General features: G+C 41.4%; 1 protein-coding gene across 2 annotated transcripts in view; it reads left to right on the forward strand.

Annotated features, from left to right (window-relative positions):
• The window catches only part of LOC122557495 (protein WWC2-like), a 238,200-nt gene that overhangs the window by 159,696 nt on the left and 58,153 nt on the right, over positions 1 to 20,351 (forward strand). For both annotated transcript variants that reach the window (XM_043705250.1, XM_043705245.1), the window contains exons 7-11: positions 1,403 to 1,549; positions 8,214 to 8,287; positions 9,569 to 9,811; positions 11,348 to 11,437; positions 16,050 to 16,732. In XM_043705250.1, coding sequence (XP_043561185.1) covers positions 1,403 to 1,549; positions 8,214 to 8,287; positions 9,569 to 9,811; positions 11,348 to 11,437; positions 16,050 to 16,732 — 1,237 coding nt within the window. The remainder of the gene's footprint in view (positions 1 to 1,402; positions 1,550 to 8,213; positions 8,288 to 9,568; positions 9,812 to 11,347; positions 11,438 to 16,049; positions 16,733 to 20,351) is intronic.

A 20,351-nucleotide genomic window follows, 5' to 3' on the forward strand; every position in this document is an offset into this window, starting at 1 on the left:
TGTCAAATGCACTTTCTCCATTCCAAAATGTCTCCCCAGAACATACATAAGGATATGTTCCACAGATTAGCGTTTTAGAGCCTTTTAGACCTCTAGTTCAGATACCATTGTGGCGTGGGGAAAGTAGAAAATCCTAACAATTCCTCCAAATTTCTAGGTTGCCCCTTAAATTCTTTATCCTGTGCAGACATTTCCCAGGCACTTGCATCAGATTTGTTTGCGTTCTGTTTTCTCTGGGGTGCCTAGCAGAGATGGGGTGAAGACAGTAAAGTAGGTAAGGGGAAGTATTCCTTCATCTTCAATAAAATACTCCTGCTGGACCTATACCAGATGGAGACGCTGTACTATCCAGAAAATCATTGAATATAGAGACGCGATCGAATGTCTGACCGGTTTCATTGATCCCCACAGAGATTAATAACTTGTAAAACGAAATGAATTTCCCAGCGACAGCCAGAAATAATCCAAAGGATGATTTGATGTTTTGAGACTTTTACTATATCAAAAAAAACTAAACTGCATCAAACCTCATGGAGCAGGAAACAAATTAGAGAAAAAGTACTTTTTGTATTAACTAGTTAATGCAATTGAGTATATCCCAAAACTGTCTACCTTATTTCTGGAATTTTCTTTTTTATACTTTGGACATGGGCCTAGTTGGCCATGCCAGCATTAATTCCCCATGCCTAGCTACCCTTCAGAAGATGCCTTCTTAAACCATTGCAGTCCATTTACTGTGGGTATACCCACAATGCTAAAGGGAAGAGAATTTCAGGATTTTGACTGAGCAACATTGAAGGGATAGCAATATGTTTCCAAGTCAGAATGGTGAGTGACTTGGAGATGAACTTGCTTGACAAGGGCAAATCCAAAGCAATGCCCAGTTCTCTAGCATGTTCACTTCCCCTGCCGGACTCAATTGAAACTTTCAATTGTTCTTGAAAAGCGATTCCATGCAGTCAGAGTCTTGCAGTCCTCAAGCGAGATGATTCCTTGCACCTCATAAGCATCCTGCCTGTTTATTAACACAATACTGCTCTTCTCTGCTTCTCACAGCAGCTGGTTCTTTGCCTCTCTGCAGAGCAATAGTTGCTTTCTCCCTCTCTCTCTTTTTCTCCCAATATCTGTGCCACACAAAACCATTGTCTTTTTTACTCTGAGTTACTGTGAAACACTGTCCCCCGTTCGGTTTCTAATTCAGTTTGTTTTCCCATGGAAACCAGATTACATGAGCCTGTCTCTGAGTGTCTCTTAGTATGATCTCACTATTCCTCTTACCAAAACATAGTTGTCCTGTAAACTTTATCGTTTGTAACAATGGTCACCTGAGTTATTTTATCAAATATTGTGTTTGTGAACGTCCTTAGTAAAGTCTTTCCATTCTTTGATTCTTCCTTTGTAGAGTCTTGCCAAACTGAAGGATCGATTTCTTTCCAGCCAGAGTGTGAGAACCTTCGAGTCAGACTTGCTGTCGAATGCAGCGAATTCCCATCTCTCTACCTCCAGGCAGTGCCTAGATGCTGGCTCACAAACAGACATCACTGGTGATGTGAGTGCTTAACGTTATGAATTCCAGTGTCTTTTTTTGTGTTGGGTCCCACACTTTAAAAGAAAACTCTTCTAAAAAGTAACAACTACAGTTTTTAGCTGGTGACTTGACTCTCCCACAATATTTGTAAAGTACTTACATGGATACAAGAAAGGCATCACTGTCAGTTAAAGATTGCAAGCATGCAGAGGAATAAATGTTCAGATTAATAGTTCACCAGAGATCATGTTGATTAAAGTCAACCTACTTACCAAAGTTCCTTCTGGCTTTCAAGCAATGCAAGACAATAGGTTAGAAAATTCTGATCTGCCAAGTAGATGAATGAGAGGAAACAATAAAATATTATACAAGAGTTGGCAATAGCGCCCTGTTCCTCATGCTGTATAAATTGTTGGTATTCTTTCATGTGTTCTGGTGAGGTCAACATAACAAACTTTAACAGCTTGTCTCCTTTTTGAGCAATCAAGTTCTCCATGACCAAGCAACTGTATGAGGGAGAGGTTAAGTTAAATATAATTATGAGTCACAGCTTTAAGGGGACATAGTCAGGACTGAAAACAAACCAGAAAATGATGAAAGGACTCAGCTAGTCCAGTGACATATGTGGAGAAAGAAACAAATTTAATAGACATTGATTTTAGGGGTTCATGGTCACAGTTACCAATATAGGCAGCTGAGAATTTGTTACAATTTTGTGCTAGTTTATTATGTTTTTTAAGAAGCAGCGGGTTAGATATGATACCTAGATACTTAGATAAAGAAAAGTAAACAACTGTGATAATTGGGGATATCAGAGGACAAACAGGCTGTGAGCACAGAATGTTTCAATCTCGATAAAGTGGTGGGGTTAGCATCCTGCTCTGTAGCCGAGATGTGAGGAATCTCCTCCCTCGATTTTCCTCCTCTCCTTGTGGTCCATCTTCCATCTGCCTGATGAAGCCTGCTCAAAGAAGACTACTCTCTGGGGACCTCCCAACGAGAATTGCTATCTATCAGATCTGCTTGATGAGAACTGCCCTCTGAGAGACCCTGCTCTGCCCCTGTTCTTTTCTTGATCCCTGCCTAGGTCTTCCAGCATGAATCAAACCTAACTTTGGTAAGGGCTTTTACAGCAGGGATTTGGTTTCCTTGACCCTACTGCAGCTATTCCAGCACAGAATTGGCCTAGCCTCGAAGGGATCCCTGGGTCTTCTTGTCCTCAGTACACCATTCTTCACAAGGCACTTATTACCCAGCTCTCCTTCATGACGATAATAAAAGTCAGTCCGACAGTGTAAGACTGGGGTCACATCTAGAGGTGGCAAATTCCCATTTGTTTAATCACAGTTTGACAGTTTTCACTGCCTATTTTCCTGATGCTGGCCACAAGTTCTCTGATTCATGGAATTTGGTTGTGCGATCTGCTGTGTTTTGAACTGATGGGTAGTTAGTTCAGAACTAGAATCATTCGGACACCATACCTTTGATCTTATCTGATTATGAAATACTACACTTACTGAAATGTTGATGCTAAACATCACATTTTTTACCTGAACATTAATATCCTGATCAGTCAGTCAGCCTTAAATTGTTTCACACTTCCATCTTCTAGTTCATAATGTACTAATTCTCAGCCTTGATCATTTGTTCGCTTTATATTACATAATGTAATCAGTTCAAGTTAGGGATATTGATTAATTCAACCAAATTAATTTGACACCTGAAACTTTCTCTGGATTGCAATGGTGCCTAATCGACTTATAAGTAGGTTTATTCATGTTCCTTTTATCTCTTAATTGCTCATTTTACTGCTACACAGATTCTTGATGAGCAAGGAAGTCAAACTGTGTCAAGGATGGCCAAGATTGTAGAGTGCAGGCCATAATCAGATCAGCCATATTCTTATTGAAAGGCAGAGCAGGCTCCAAGGGATATATATACATGGATACCAAGATCTCTGTGCTCATCTACGCTACCAAGAATCTTGCCATTAGCCCAGTACTCTTTATTTCTTGTTGGTCCTTCCAAAATGAATCACCTCACACTTTTCCACATTAAACTCCATTTGCTGTCTCTCAGCCCAGCTCTGCAGCTTATCTATGTCCCTCTGTAACCTGCAACATCTTTCAGCACTATCCACAACTCCACCCACCTTATTGTCATCCCCAAATTTACTAACCCATCCTCCTACACCCTCATCTAGGTCATTTATAAAAATGACAAACAGCAGTGGCCACAAAACAGATCTTGCGGTACACCACTAGTAACTGAACTCCAGGATGAACATTTCGCCATCAACCACCACTCTCTGTCTTCTTCCAGCTAGCCAATTTCTGATCCAAACACCTTAATCACCCCCAATCCTATGCCTCAGTATTTTGTGCAATAGCCGATCACGGGGAACTTTATCAAATTGTCTTACTGAAATCCATATACACCACATCAACTGCTTTATCCTCCTCCACCTGTTTGATAACCATCTCAAGGAACTCAATAAGATTTGTGAGGTATAACTGACCCTTCACAAAACCGTACTGACTATCCCTAATCAACTTGATCTCAAGGTGCTTATAAATCCTATCTCATAACCTTTTCCAACACTTTACCCACAACCAAAGTAAGGCTCACTGGTCTATAATAACCAAGATTGTCTCTACTCCCCTTCTTGAACAAGGGGATATTATTTGCTATCCTCCAGTCTTCTGGCAATATTCCTGTGGACAGTGATGAAATAAAGATCAAAGCCAAAGATTCTGCAATCTCCACCCTGGCTTCCCAGAGAATCCGAGGATAAATCCCATCCGGCCCAGGGGACTTATCTATTTTCACACTTTCCAGAATTGCTAACACCTCCTCCTTGTGAACCTCAATCCCGTCTAGTTTAATGGTCTATATCTCAGTATTCACAACATTGTAATGTTGAAGCAATTCACGCTGCCTTCATTTGGCATACTGTGACTGAATCATAGAATGTTAAATTCTTGACCCTAGAGAGTGAAGAAAGCTCAATCAATAAGTCTGATTAAGGTGGGACTGACAGATTTCTACATACCTGTGAGGTGAAGAGATATGCAGTTGGTATGGGAAAAAGGAGTTGCTGTGAATGACTGGCCATGATTGGTTTGAATGGCAGAACAGGCTCAATGGGCTGAATGGCCTACTCCCTTCAAATGTTCCCATGTTACAGCCCAGGAACAGGCCGTTCAGTCTGTAAAACTCAACACAGCTTTCTATAAGCTTACGAATCACATTTAATTCTCCTGCTCACAGCACCAGGATCCCAGGTTTGATTCCAGCCTCGGGTGACTGTCTGTGTGGAGTTTGCACATTCTCCCTGTGTCTATGTGGGTTTCCTCCAGGTGCTCCGGTTTCCTCCCACAGTCCAAAGATGTGCAGGCCAGGTGAATTGGCCATGCTAAATTGCCCATAGTGTTAGGTGCATTAGTCAGAGGGAAATGGGTCTGGGTGGGTTATTCTTCGGAGGGTCGATGTGGGCTTGTTGGGCCGAAGGGCCTGTTTCCACACTGTAGGGAATCTAGTCTAATCTATTCTAATCTAATCTAATCATAAATGCAAATTGTTATTGGAAAAGTCCCAAAATGTCTCCGCCTAGCTGTAACTCTTCATTAGTTATGATTTGCAGGCCTTGATCTGTCAATCTCTCCTCCTGCACCTCCATTGTTTTTACACACACGTGCCACAATTGGATCTACCGACTAAGTTGAACACAGAGTCATACAGCACGGAAACAGACCCTTCCGTCCAACTCATCCATGCCGAACAACCATCCCATCTGACCTAAACCCATTTGCCAGCATTTGACCCATATTCTTCTTGACCCTTCATATACCAATCCAGATGCCTTTTAAATGCTGTAATTGTACCAGCCTCCACCACTTCCTCTGGCAGCTCATTACATATTCACAGCACCGTCTGTGTGAAAACACTGCCCCTTAGGTCCCTTTTTAAATCTTTCCCCTCTCACCCTAAACCTATGTCCTCTAGTTTTGGATCCTGTACCTTGGTTATTTACCTTATCCATACCCCTCATGATTTCATAAACCTCCAAAATGTCACCCCTCAGCCTTCGACATGCCAGGGAAAATAGCCCCCAGCCTATTCAGTCTCTTTCCATAACTCAAACCCAGTGTCTTAGCGGATGCTTCCTGATAGTTGTTTCAGTTAACTTTAGCAGGCTCTGTTCCAGAAAGAGTGTTGTTTCAGAAAATGATAATGTTCTAAATTTGTAGCCTGAGCAGATGTAGTTAATCACAGAAACCTGGGAATAATTGACCTCACATCCATAAGCTGGGAGAAGTGAAATCAACCCCACTGAGTTTGCTCCTGATACTCTTTCTGTCTGGAAAATATGGCAAATTCACAACTTTGTATGAGAACAGAATGAAGCTTTGATACATTGCAAGCGAAGAGCCTGCCCACTCCGAGGACATGGCTGTACATGACGCATAAGTCACTCAAGGGCTGCTGGTCTCTTTGGAATCCTGTGCTGGCATTAGCCACATGAGGACTTTGGAGTTGCATATATTTTTTCTGACAGGCACACTCTGCTGACATTCCAATCCATTTGACACACTATATATTTGTTGTAGATAGGAGGTAGTTTACCCTCACTTGTTATCCGATTATGTATGAAATTAATTTCTTCAGAAAGCAGTCTGAGCAACGTGTTCCCTCGAGCCAAGTTTGCACCCTTATTACAATTAGAACTTGCTATCTGATCACTGGAGCATTTGCTGATGGCATTGTAAGCATATGATGATAAATCCGAGTCATATGCAGGTCAAGCTTCAAAGTAAACAGCTTAGGGCATAGATTTGAGGCATGATCTGATATTTTGTTCACTGGAATGCTAATTGAGTAGAAATTTTAATCGCTTTAAGGCCAGTCCCTGGAAGGACTCTCAGTTCATGTGATGTTTGCCAACTTCAGATCAGATCGACCCCAGTTGACTTTATCATGTTTTCATTGCAACTGTTTGACCAAACGTGAAGAGGCTTCATAACCCAAGGGTGAAAATGCAATTACTTTGCGACACTACTTAATTGAAAATATTGTATTATGTGACCTAGTGTACAAATAATAAATGGATAGAAATAGTTATGAGCTAGTTAGCTTTGAATTAATAATTATAAACAGTATTTCTGTTGACTTGTTGGGGGCCATGTATTTGTTCTATACCGTCACTGGGTTAATAAGCCATTGATAACCTGTATGTTAGCATTTGCTTCTTCTACTTCACACCAGTGGTGGGAAAATGGGGAATCTATACCACATTTAGTCAGTAGACTGAAGTTGAATGACTTACTGCTATTGGGCAATTAACCAGCAATATTCACATGGTTTGTCAAATCCTGACATTAACACTTCAAACTGATCATAAACTTGGACTCTTGTGGTGTCAAGTCAAGCTGGGAGGTCTTTAGAAATGATGCATTTGATCCAATTTCAAAGTTACCATCCTGTTTCTTGTATCTGGTAGTTTTGTGCTGGAGAAGAATAAGTTCAGACATTGAATGAACCCACAAGCTGCATTCCAGCCCTTGCTAGGTCCATTGCAAGAGAGGACATTTCTAAAACACACATGCGCATGCGCACACACACCAAACACACACACACACACCTCGGATGGTGTTGGAGCCATTTTGTTAAGAACTATGGATCACACTGATGCACAGGAGTCATGAACTTTGGCAGACCTCTATTCCTGAGGGGGAAGAAAAACATCCATTTTTTGGATAAGCACATGGATGATGATGGGATAACATAGGTGGACGAGCTGAGAATAGTTCACAGATCAGCGCAACATTGAGGGCCGAAGGGCCTGTTCTGTGCTGTATTGCTCTATGTTCTATGTTAACATTCCCTTTGCATTGCATTAGCCCTTTAACCTTCTCACAAAGCTATCATCAAATATGGTGTTCTTCGTAACAACTTCCAAAAGCTTGAATTCATTTTCCACCCCGATATTTGCATTAAAAAAAATTGGCATTGAAAAAAATCTCTTCATAGAATGATTATGTTAATAAGGTAATAAGGATGTTGATCAAAGAAAGCTAGTATTCCCTTATAAGCTGTGTCAGTGTTTCCTACAAGGTTGAGTTAATTTCCAGCCTTGGAGCTCAGTTAAGCATTCATAATAATGCAATCTGGAAATAAAAACGGATACCTGCTTATCAGTTGAAAAGTTTTCTCTTTGTATAGTTGCAAATGAAAAAGAGAATGGAGGGATCATGGGGTGGGTACAAGTGAATGAATATGAAGGATGAGGGATTGAGATCCTGAAAGTTATGAATATAACTGAGCCAGTGTCCCAGTACATAAAGGTAGGCTTTCTTCTGTGTTAGTCTCATTATCCTCCTGCATCCAGTGTTGCTGCCAAGATATTTGCTATCCTTCTTATGCAAGTATAGTGTTTGTTCAGCCATGCCATGTAAAAATTGGCACATCTTTGAAACCAGCTACCATACCAGGTATTTATTGATTTCATCTGGAATTTGATTGCAACAACAATGCTGTACTCGAAGTTTTGAAACACGACTATGGGCTGTTTCATGTCTTCTATTGCACAATTGCTTTGAGTATTCTCTCAAAAAACTTGTGACATTAAAGAGAGAAAGAATTTTAAGAGTATGTCACCAAATTTTATTTAAATATTTTTTTCTAGATTGGTCCAAGGAGCCGAGCCAATCTGGCTGAGAAGGTCCGGCTAAGTCTTCAGTATGAAGAAGCAAAGAGAAGGTAGATATTCCCTCGACAGTGAATTTTACAGTTTTGTGCATCTTTTGTTGCATTTTTTTTCATCAGGAGGGTCAGGGTGGAACGGAAATTTTTTATCCACTTTCCATTGGTGGTTATCAATAAGATCTTTTCAAGAGTCCGTCTCTCCACTTCCCTACACTTGATGCTTAAAATGGAGCGAGAGATTTAGCCAGTGCTTTCCGACCCTGACCTAGCTAACTGTGATTGCAGGGGACAGGACACAGATTCCAAACAAATAAGATCTCTGTTAATTATGCAGACTGGTGACAGTGTTGTACTCATCAATTTGACGACTTGCACCAATCTCCAGGAGTCCCATTCTCACATTGCTGAGAATTTCTGTTTTGTCATAGGCTGCAGAACCTTCCTTCCCATTAACTGTGAATGGGGAAAAAAACCTGAATTGTTTACCAACCCACAGATTGGTGATTCTGTGAATGTAGTTATTCCCTGACAGATTTTAGAAACTAGAGAATAAATTCTGCAAACACTCCAAAGTTTTTCATAAATGCTCTGTTTTCTTGTATTGCTGCCCATGGTATAAGACGATATTATTCTCTCAGCCTGTATTAGCCAGCTAATTATCTTTTCTGTTTCTGTCCTTTGGGGTTTTCTCACTTAGTTATACTTTCACAACCTTTCCGTGGGGTGACCCATTCCTCACAGTTGGGGAGGACGTTTTTGTCTCTAAAAGGGTTGTGAGTCTTTGAAAATCTCTTCGGAGAGCAGTGGAAGCAGGGATATTGAAACGTTTTAAGGAAGAGGTAGAAAGATTTTTTTATTGACAAGGGAGTCAGTAGTTATTAGAGACTGGTGAATATGGAGTTTGAGGTAAAATCAGATCTTATTGAATGATGGCATGGGCAAGAGGGGCAGAATGGCATACTTGTGCTTCTTATTTGTAGGTGCCTATCTATCTGCACTTCTTGGATATGTGCAAAAGGAGAAAGTAAGGACTGCAGATTATGGAGATCAGAGCTGAAAAATGTGTTGCTGGAAAAGCGCAGCAGGTCAGGCAGCATCAAAGGAGCAGGAGAATCGACGTTTTGGACATAAGCCCTTCTTCAGGAATCCTGAAGAAGGGCTTATGCCCGAAACGTTGATTCTCCTGCTCCTTTGATGTTGCCTGACCTGCTGCGCTTTTCCAGCAACACATTTTTCAGCTATGTGCAAAAGTACAACTAATATGAGTTTTTCGGGTAACGTAAGACAGACAAGCTGTAATAACACAATGTTTTTATTACATTTCCTTTATTTCAGAATAGCAAACATAAAGATTGAATTGTCAAAGCTGGACTCTGATGTCTGGCCAGGGATGCTTGATGTTGAGCGAGACAAGCTGATGCTGATTAACGAGAAGGAAGAACTGCTGAAGGAACTGCAGTTTGTGACCCTGCGGAAATGCTCCCGGGATGACTTAATGCGGCTGGAAGCAGAGAGGAAGCGGTTGGAAGAGGAGCTGCATTCTGCACCAAACACACCCAGTGAAGCGCTGGCTGAGAGGTCTGAGAGCCTAGGGATCCTATAGGGCAACATAAAGGCATCCGAGTGGCTTCTTCGAGTCAGACAGATGTACAGGATGGAAGCAGAACCTTTGGTCCAATGCTTCCATACCAACTAGATATCTTAAATTGATCTAATCCCACTTGCCAGCATTTGACTCATGTCCTCTCACCTTAAACCTATGACCTCTAGTTTTGGACTCCTGTACCCTGGGGAAAAGACCTTTGCTATTCACCCTATCATGCCCCTTCATGATTTTATAAACCTTTATAAGGTCACCCTTTAGCCTCCAGGGAAAATAGCCCTAGCCTATTCAACCCCACCCTCTGGCTCAAACCCTCCAACCCTGGCAACATCCTTGTAAATTGTTTCTGCATCCTTTCAAGTTCTTGTGAAATATTGATGGGAGGGACAAAGGTATATGAAGAGAGAAGTGTTGCAGATGGATCTTTGAAGGCAAACCAGGTTAACACAAAAGTTCATGAAGCAAATTGGATGCTGAGCTTTCTGAAGAGAGGCCAGGGAAAAAGAACAGAAAATTATGCCAAACCTATATCAGACAGCAGTTTGACTCCAGCTGGAGTCTACTGTCTAAATCTTGGGTACTACACTTTTAAGAAGAGTATGAAGACCTTAATGAGAGTGCAGAAGAAATTTAAACATATATCTCCAGCAATAAAGAATTACAGATATGTGAATAGACTGAAGAAGATAGGCTTGTGCTGCACAGAACAGAGAAAGTTGAGAGGAAACTTGTTAGAGTTGTTTAAAATCATGAAGAAAACTAGAAACTATTATCAGTGGCTGAAGGGTTGATAAACAGAAGTGTTGAGGAGATTCATAAAATAACCAAAGGTGACATGAAGAAAAGCTTTATTGTACAAGAATGATGTAGAGGTGCTGGTGTTGGACCGGGGTGGAAAAAGTCAGAAGTCACACAACACCAGGTTATAGTCCAACAGGTTTATTTGAAACACAAGCTTTTGGAGTGCTACTCCTTTGCCAGGAGAAGTGGAGGGAAGCTCACAGGCACATTGCGCTTCCCTGCACTTCACCTGATGAACGAGCAGCACTCCGAAAGCTTGTGATTTCAAATAAACCTGTTGCACTATAACCTGATGTTATGTGACTTCTGACTTCATACAAGAATGATTAGGACTTGAAATACACTGCCTGATAGAATGCTGCATACAGATTCAATGTAGCATTCAAAATGGATAAATTTGAAGGAAATGTCATTGTTGGAGATATGAGAAGCAACTAGGTTGTGTTCAGAATAACTGTAGAAAATGTAATGGGCCAAATAGGCATCTTCAAAGCTGTGTGATTTCTATGACTCTATGATATTCATATTCAATACATTTTAAGTACAAGAGAACAAGGGAAATATACTCTGGCACAGATATGATGGCATATGGATTGGAACAGATTTTTATAAATATTGTTTATGCTGATGCCTTTGCATTAAGTTTATACACTGTGCTTCATAGATGTAGCAATTGATTGAAGCTAATCTATTATTGCTTTTATTTTTAGACTAAAATTACATGAGAAGAGGAAAAGGCTTGTGCAGCATCTTGAAGATACGACACAACTAATTATGTATCTACATTCACAACTTAAAAGGTATGTGTTCTTGTGAAATTCATGGAAAATTCAACCATTTACATTTAACTACTTATAAATTTATACTGAATAAATTTGAAGGAATGATTATCTGGAGATTTCTCACTTTTAAATTTATTTCGTTGGTCTGAGTCATATGGGAAATGTACCCTGCACTACATGTAGCTTTCAAAATCCATTACCTTCATCAATCCTCCAATTCATTGCCCTCTCAGCATGTAAATAGAATTGTTTTGCATAAACTCAGAAAATGTACTGCAGCAGCCAACCAGTATTTGAATCTGTTTTATTCTTTATTCTTTACTAACTGAGGAGTAAACAGCTTGTAAAGAGAAAAAGAACCTTCATTTATTTAGCCTAATTCTGACCACAGAATGTCCTAATCGCTTCCAATGGTGCGGATGTAGTTGTTGTTGTAATGTAGGAAATGTGGCTGCCAATTTGCACGTAACAAAGTCCCATGAGCAGGCCATGAGCAGATCATCTGTTTCAGCGAGGTTGGCTCAGGGCTAAATATTGACCAGGGCATCTAGGAGAATTCTGCTGCTTTACTTCAAAGCGAGATCTTTCATATCCAACGGAGGGGGCAGATGGGGCTTCATTGTAACCTCCAATAGTGCAGCACCCCTTCAGTATTGCACAAAAATGTCCAATTTGATTATGCATTCAAATTTCCAGTGAGGGACTTGTACTCACAGCCTTCAGACTCAGCAAAAAGAGAGCTACCAACACAGCCACAGTAACATAAATATCTGTGAGACGTAGATCTAGGTACATGGAACAAAAACTCTGAATTCAGTCAGCTGAGGTTCAATCAGTCTGATGTTTGCACTTTACCAAGTTGTCATGAATTTGTCTTTCATTGTGATTTGTTCTCCTTTCAAAGACTAAAGTAATAGATGACTGCAACAAAGAAAGTTCCTGTTTGCTGCTACAAGGCTTTCCAAACTCTCCGATAAGATCAAAACTAATTGTCATTATTTACTTCATGTCAAATCCATCTTGTTCTTGTGTTTGAAAGGTCAGGTTTTTAGTTAGGTTAGACTCACAAGACAAGGCATGCAATTTCAAACCAGTTTTTTTGCATGAAATTTCCATCTATAATACTGTTCTTCATGTGTTTACTGCCACTACTTGTCACTTTCATCCTTCCCCTCTCCCTTTTCCCACAGTGTTCAGCTCTCCCTCCTCACTGTGACCCCTATCTGTTAGTGATAGGTACAAGCTTCAGGTGATTCTTAGCAGAGAATGCAGTCCAGTTCTGCCTTTGCTCAACATTCTGAAGTGCAGGACAGTGATCAGACTACCCAGAGAAATCCTGGTTTACTTCCCTATCCTGTGCCAAAGCCCTGACCGAGGTCAGCTCACGCAGCCCAGGTTGAGTGGGCAGCAGTCTTTGAGAAGGTGATGGCGAGCTGCCCTCTCGAACAGCTGCAGTTCCTGGTTTGTATTTCTCAGCAATCAGTGAATAACCCTTTGAGACACCTGGTGTCAAATATATCGAATAAAAGATAATAAATGCTCCTTGGGGGAACTCGGAGCTGTAATTGATAATTGGCTCCAGAGGATACTTCTAAAAAATTGAGTTTTTGCCTCTCTCAAGGTCCATAAATCCTATCTTTTATAATCACCTCCAACAATTTGTGGCTCAGGCATGCTGGCTAAGTGGTTAGCACTGCTGCCTCACAGCATCAGGAGCCCGGGTTCAATTCCAGCCTCGGGCAGGAATCTGTGTGGAGTTGGTACATTCTCCCCATGTCTGTGAGGTTTCCTCTGGGTCCTCCAGTTTCCTCACACAGTCAAAAGATGTGTGGGTTAGGTGAACTGGCCAAGCTAAATTGTCCATAGTGTTCAGAGGTGTGTAGGTTAAGTGCATTAGTAAGGGATAAATGTAGAGTAATAGGTTAAGGGAATGGGTCAGTGTGGGTTACTCCTTGGAGGGTCGGTGTGGACTTGTTGGGCCAAATGGCCTGTTTCCACATTGCAGGGATTCTGTGTTTTCTGATGTCTTTGATCAGCTTGTACTCCTGTAGTCACATTCAGGTAGCCATTCCCATCCCAGTGATACCCAGATTTAGGAAAGAATTTGATAAGTAAGTGTTTCTGTTGCTGCTTCTCTCCCTTGGCATTTTCTTGACTGCGCATATAACATAAATTGGACACTTTCTGCTGTTTCGCACTGACAACACCATGCTCAGAGTCCACTGTATGCAACTGAAGAGAGGTGGGCTGCGTCGAATCAGATAAAGCAGCCAGTCCTGAGATTGTTAACATCATCGAAATATCGTGTTCCTTCATGTTTAAGAATCGAAGTCGATAAACAGTCAAATGATTTCTGGGGAAGGGGACGTTTTGCAAAGCTGTGACAGCCCCATATTATTAGCAGTTCAAAATGGAGAATCCTCCCTATTTGGTGAGTGTTATGTACCAGGCCTGACCCCTCAAAACAAGACCGTAACTTTGCTGTTTGTTTCAGCTAAGTGTATAGTGGATATTCCCGGAGTGAATTAGCTGATCAGATGCCAAGTTTTAAACAAATAGAATTTAATTACAAAATTACAGACCGAAACACAACAAATCGAAATTAGAATACCTGAATAACTTATCCTATCCGAACCCGAAAGGCTATCCCGACTTAATAATGCTGTTCCAAAATGCTTGCAACAGTCCCAGTAAACAAACCCCTTAGCACAAAGAGTGAAAATGACACAGAAAGCTTACAGGTTATGAACTCAGAAGGGCAGAAGGAGGGGGAGTACCAGGCTGGCCTTTCTTCACACATAGTGCTGCTGAACTGAATCAAAAACTCAACTGCTAGGACTGGCTATTCCCCTTCATTATACAAGCTATTTTAAAACATGAAAATCTTCTGCCTGAGGCAATATTTGTTAGCTGTAAACAAATGGGCCCTAAAATCTATCCAAATACTCAGACGTTTTGGAGTCTGAGTGGTTTACAACCTCTCTGAAAAAAACCCAAAGACAATCTAGCCTCGTCAAAGGAACAGGATCGTCACAGTGAGAAATAATTCAAATGAGAACTGCTAAAGAAATTTTAAACACGTGTAATCATTTAAATTCAAACAATAAGGAAACTACTTGTTCAGCTTGCTATTTTTGAGCAAAATCATAGGCCTGAAGTTGCCAGAAATAGAAAATCACAGGAATCTTTCTCTTTCCCCTCCCCCACATAGTTTGGGGTTACCTTGCACTGAGCACAAAGCAATTAAAGGATGACCCAGATAAAGTTCATCTGACATTCACTTGGAGGTCCATGGTTAATCTTGGTCAGGAGACTCAGGCATTAGTAGCATGCTAGGAGATCATTCAGCACATCACTTAGCGGTCACAATTTCTCTGGAGGTGTGGGTTCGAATCCCACTGCTGCCACCCATGCTGGTGCTCAGTCACACTGAGCCTTTGTGAGGCCAGGCTATATTTCAGTCAGGATGGCATGGTGGCTCAGTGGTTAGCACAGCTGCTTCACACCGCCAGGGAACTTGGGTTCGATTCCAACCTTGGGTGACTATCTGTGTGGAGTTTACACATTCTCCCCATGTTTGCATGGGTTTCCTCCAGGATCTCCAGTTTCCTCCCACAATTGAAAGATGTGCAGTTTGGGTGAATTGGCCATGTTAAATTGCCCATAGTGTTCAGGGATGTTTAGATTAGGTGCATTAGTCAGGGGTAAATGTAGAAGAATGGGTTTGGGTGGGATACTCTTCAAAGGGTTAGTGTGGACTTGTTGGGCCAAAGGGCCTGTTTTCACACTGTAGAGATTCTATGACAACAATCTGACCACGTTCATTCCGTTTTCCTGGAGACTATGACATAACCAGTGAATTTCTAAAGACTGTTCAAACATTACGATAGTTTCTGACTCAACTATCTTTTTAGGCAGTGAGTCCCACCACCCTCTGAGTGAAAATAAAATCCTTAACCTAGCCTTTTTAGCTACCTTAAATCTATATCTCCAGGATATTGACCCCTCAATTAATAGAAAAATTACATTCCTATCCATCCCATCCATGCCTTGGACCCCTCCTTTGATTCACTGTTTTAATATCCTGTAATACATTATAGAAATACTTCCGGTCCATGTTGTGATGTGCTGTCTCTTTGCTGTAATCAAGCTAATTCTTCCCAAAGTATTCTGGGAATTGAAAGAATTTTAAATGATGATTTGTAGTCTCAAAACCTTTATTCTGATGCTGGAGGTTTGAAACTGTCCCACAATATTCAGTTAAATGTTCATCGGCAATGTATTAATAACTTGCTGATGTACCTTTGGGGGCAAGTTCACACTGATCAGCGTTTTCAGAAGGTTATAGTTATTTACTTCCACACAACCACCCTTAAGTCATAATCTAAAGGGATGGAAGTTATGAAGAAATATTTTTAATGGTAGTATCCTCACAGACATGCAAAATGATACGTGGAGCATTAACTCCTTCTTCCCCTGAGCTGATAACAGTGTTGACATACTTGAAGCAGCCCAGAGGCAGTGCTATTAATAAGCAACTCATTATTAAAACTGAGTTACCATGGTGACAGTTTTGTCGACGCACTATCATGAAGGCGTTTCTCATTTAATGTATCTCTCTCATTTACAGTCTCTCAGCGAGCACACTGTCAGTCTCGTCTGGGAGTAGTCTAGGGTCACTGACATCAAGCCGAGGATCCCTCAACACTTCCAGCAGAGGATCCCTGAACTCGCTCAGTTCCGCCGAGCTTTATTACAACCAGTCAGATCAAACACCTGACCTGGACTACCAGTACAAACTCGACTTTATGCTACAGGAAAAAACCGGCTACAGTCCTTCAGGGCCCATCACCACCATCCACGAAAATGAGGTGACCAAATCCCCCAAAGAGCCAGCGTTTGGGGACTCCGCTGAATCCTCCGCTTCGGGACTTGCTGTGAAATCCTCAGTTGAGCCTCCCAAATCGGTAACCTCATTGTCGTCCAGGTCTTCGCTGTCTTCTTTGTCTCCTCCCAGCTCACCGCTGGTCTCGGATGCAGCATTTCTGTCTTCAGCACAGGCGTCGCCTTTGCATCACCTCACGGCGGACTTCGAAGACTGTGAATTGCACCGTGGTTTTTCGAGTCTTGGCCTCTACGGCAACAGTGACAGCCAAATGCTGCTCCCGCCTGAGCAGACCAGTAGGACTCAGCCACCCTACCTGAGCATTGTGTCTGGCATTCGAAGCAGAACTGGACAATATCTGAATGAGGTTACAGGCCTCAGTGAGGAATTGGCTGTCCCTCTTTCTACACTAAATGAAGGCATTGCAGGTAAGGAGTCTCATCACTCAGAGATAAGAGGACAGTGCACTTAAGGGTTCTGGGCCTCCACAACATCTGCCCGCTTGCTCTTGTCAAAAGTGGGAAAAAAAAGTCTATTTTCCAATACCTTTCGGCTCAGAAGAACAATCATACTGGAATCAAACATTAACTCTGTTTCAAAAGCAAAAACAGAAGTTACTGGAAAAGCTCAGCAGGTCTGGCAGCATCGCTGATGACAAATCAAAGTTTTCCCCAGAACTCTGTACTCAGATGCTGTCAGATCTGGTGGGTTTCTCTAATGTTTTCTGCATTTGTTATAAGAGTTTGGTGATTGCCTTGGATGCTGACTTGGTGAAGAACCACCAAAAGTGCCACTGGACCTGAAAGACTAGGAGGATCCCAGATCAATCCCTGATCTATGATGAGGGATTCTACAAATATATTAAGAGCAGAAGGGTAACTGGGGAGAGAATAGGGCCCCTCAAAGATCAGCAAGGCTGCCTATGTGCGGAACCTCATGACATGGGGGAATACTAAACGAGTAGTTTGATCACTGTTTACTGTGGAGAAGGACATAGAAGAAAGAGAATGTTGGGAAATAAATAGCGATATCATGAAGAAATGTCCATATTACAGAGGAGGTGGTGCTGGACACCTTAAAACTCATAAAGTTAGATAAATCCCTGGGACCTAATCAGGTGTACCCTAGAGCTCTGTGGGAAGCTAGGGAAGTGATTGCTGGGCCCTTTGCTGAGATATTTGTATCATCAATAGCCACAGACAACGTACCTGAAGACTGAAGGTTGGCTAACGTGGTGCCACCATTTAAGAAAGGTCGTAAGGTAAAGCCAGGACACAATAGACCAGTGAGCCTGACATTGCTGGTGGGCAAGTTGTTGGAGAGAATCCTGAGGGACAGGATTTACATGTGTTTAGAAAGGCAAGGACTGATGAGGGATAGTTAACATGGCTTTGTCTCGTGAAATTGATTGAGTTTTTTGAAGAAGTAACAAAGAGGATTGATGAGGGGAGACGAGTGGACTTGATCTATATGGACTTCGGTAAGGCGTTCAACAAAGTTCCTCGTGGTACACTGGTTTTTTTTATATAGATATTTTTATTGAAAATTTAACATTTTTACAAGTTTACAAAAATAAAAAAAACCCAAGTATAAACATTGATATACAATTAAATCTTAAATAAATAATAACCAAAATTTAACAAAAGAAAAATACTGAGAGAAAAAAAACAAAACTCAATTAACTACTAATCTAACCTACAACTAACCAGAGTGTATAATTAAGTCTCTTACATTATTCAAATAAGAAAAAAAAACGACGGATAACACAGAAATTGGGTAGTGAGATACATGCTCAGAATGTGTTAACATCAAATGTAACAGAACCCGTATTCGTGCGGGATTCCTCTCCCAAGGGGCCCCGGACCAGCCAGGTTCGCCATCTCAATTAAATAAAAGCCTTTGTTAGGATGGCTGAAATATCTGTATTTATATAATTCAAGAAGGGCTGCCATATTTTATGGAATAATTTGGTCTTTTGGTGCACCATATTTGTAAGGAAGTCAAGGGGAATACATTCCATAATTAATCTGTGCCAATTTGAAAGTCCGGGGGGCCCTCAGCCACCCAGTTTACTAAAATATTTTTCCTTGCACAGAAAGAGAGAATAGAAAATAATCTCTTCCTGTGCATATCCAGGGGGGTAAGTTCGAGAAGCCCAAAAGGAGAGATACAGGGTCCACTCTAATTTTTGTTCCTAAAATTTCTGTCAGAGCATTTGCTACTTTAGTCCAATATCTAAGGATCTTATGACAGGTCCATAGGCAATGTACAAGAGTGCCCACCTCTATTTTACATTTGGGACACATTGGAGGTGCTCCTGCCTTAAATTTTGCCAATCGATCCGGTGCTATATGGCCCCTATGAAGTATCTTCAGCTGGATAGCCTGAGGTCCGTTGCAGATGGTGATTCTTCTGACGTTTTCCAAAATGTCATTCCACGTTTCTATAGAGATTTCTAGTCCCAAATCCTGATCCCATGTTTTAAGCAGATTGTCCATATCTCCCGATACTTCATCATGTAGTAAATGATAAATAGTACTGACGGAAGATACCCCCATTGGCCATAGCACTCTACATTCTCTATCTGATTTATAAAGACTATCTAATAACGTAGTCTTCTTCTGTATGTAATCTCGAATTTGGAAGTATCGAAAGAGGTCTCCATTAGGTAATCTGAATTTCTGACGCAGCTGTTCAAAAGACATCAGGACCCTATCTTTAAGTAGATCCGCTAAACAAGAGATACCGCTGGATCTCCAGAGTTTGAAAGTGGCATCTGTAAACCCCGGTTGGAATCCCCATGCTCCCACTATTGGAGCATAGGGGGATGTTTTATGTGAGTTGCCCTCATTTTGCCACATTATATTCCAAGCTTTAATTGCGTTTAGTATTATAGGGTTTTTACAGTGATCCGTAATGATTTTCCTCTTGTCTGAAAATAAAAGGTTAATACGTGGACATTTTACTTGAGAAGCCTCGATGTCCAGCCAAATTGATTGCAGGTCAGACAAGACCCAATCAGCTATGTAACTTAATAGGGAACTTAACTGATATTTCCTAAAATCTGGGAAATCCAATCCTCCCCTTGCCTGTGGAAGCTGTAGCTTCTTCAACTTAATGAGGGGCCGTCTATGATTCCAGATAAAGGAAAAAGTGAGGACTGCAGATGCTGGAGATCAGAGCTGAAAATGTGTTGCTGGAAAAGCGCAGCAGATCAGGCAGCATCCAAGGAACAGGCGAATCGATGTTTCGGGCATAAGCCCTTCTTCAGGAATTCCTGAAGAAGGGCTTATGCCCGAAACGTCGATTCTCCTGTTCCAGATAAAGGAATCCAACTAGCCATATAATTTACGTAGTGCCAGCCTCAGCAGCATCACCGGAAGCATTCTCATAGGGTATAGGAGACGGGGCAGGACATTCATTTTAATTAGTGCTATTCTACCCAGCCAGGAAATTGGAAGGTCTCCTCATTGCTGGAGGTTCTGCTTTATCCTTTCCAGTAAATGCACAAAGTTAGCCTTGTATAACTGACCAAATACTGGGGTAATAAAAATGCCTAAATATAAGAAACCCTCCAGGGACCACCAATATGACTTCCAATATCTCTAATGATAAGAAAGTTAACATTAAGGCACTTTATCTGAATGCTCGTAGCATTCATAACAAAGCAGACGAACTAATGGCACAGATCATCGTGAATGATTATGATGTGGTAGGCATCACAGAGACGTGGTTACAGGGGGGTCAGGACTGGCAGTTAAACATCCAAGGGTTTTCAACTTATCGAAAAGACAGGGAGGTGGGCAGAGGGGGCAGGGTTGCCTTGTTAGTTAAGAACAAAATTAAATCTATGGTGCTGAATGACATAGCGTCAGATGATGTGGAGTCTGTGTGGGTGGAATTGAAGAACCACAAAGGCAAAAAAACCACAGTGGGAGTTATGTACAGACCGCCTAACAGTGGCCAGGACCAGGGGCACAACATGTACCGGGAAATAGAGAAGGCATGTCAGAAAGGCAAGGTCACAGTGATCATGGGAGACTTCAA

This window comes from Chiloscyllium plagiosum, chromosome 2 (assembly GCF_004010195.1).
Source record: "Chiloscyllium plagiosum isolate BGI_BamShark_2017 chromosome 2, ASM401019v2, whole genome shotgun sequence".
NCBI lineage: Eukaryota > Metazoa > Chordata > Chondrichthyes > Orectolobiformes > Hemiscylliidae > Chiloscyllium > Chiloscyllium plagiosum.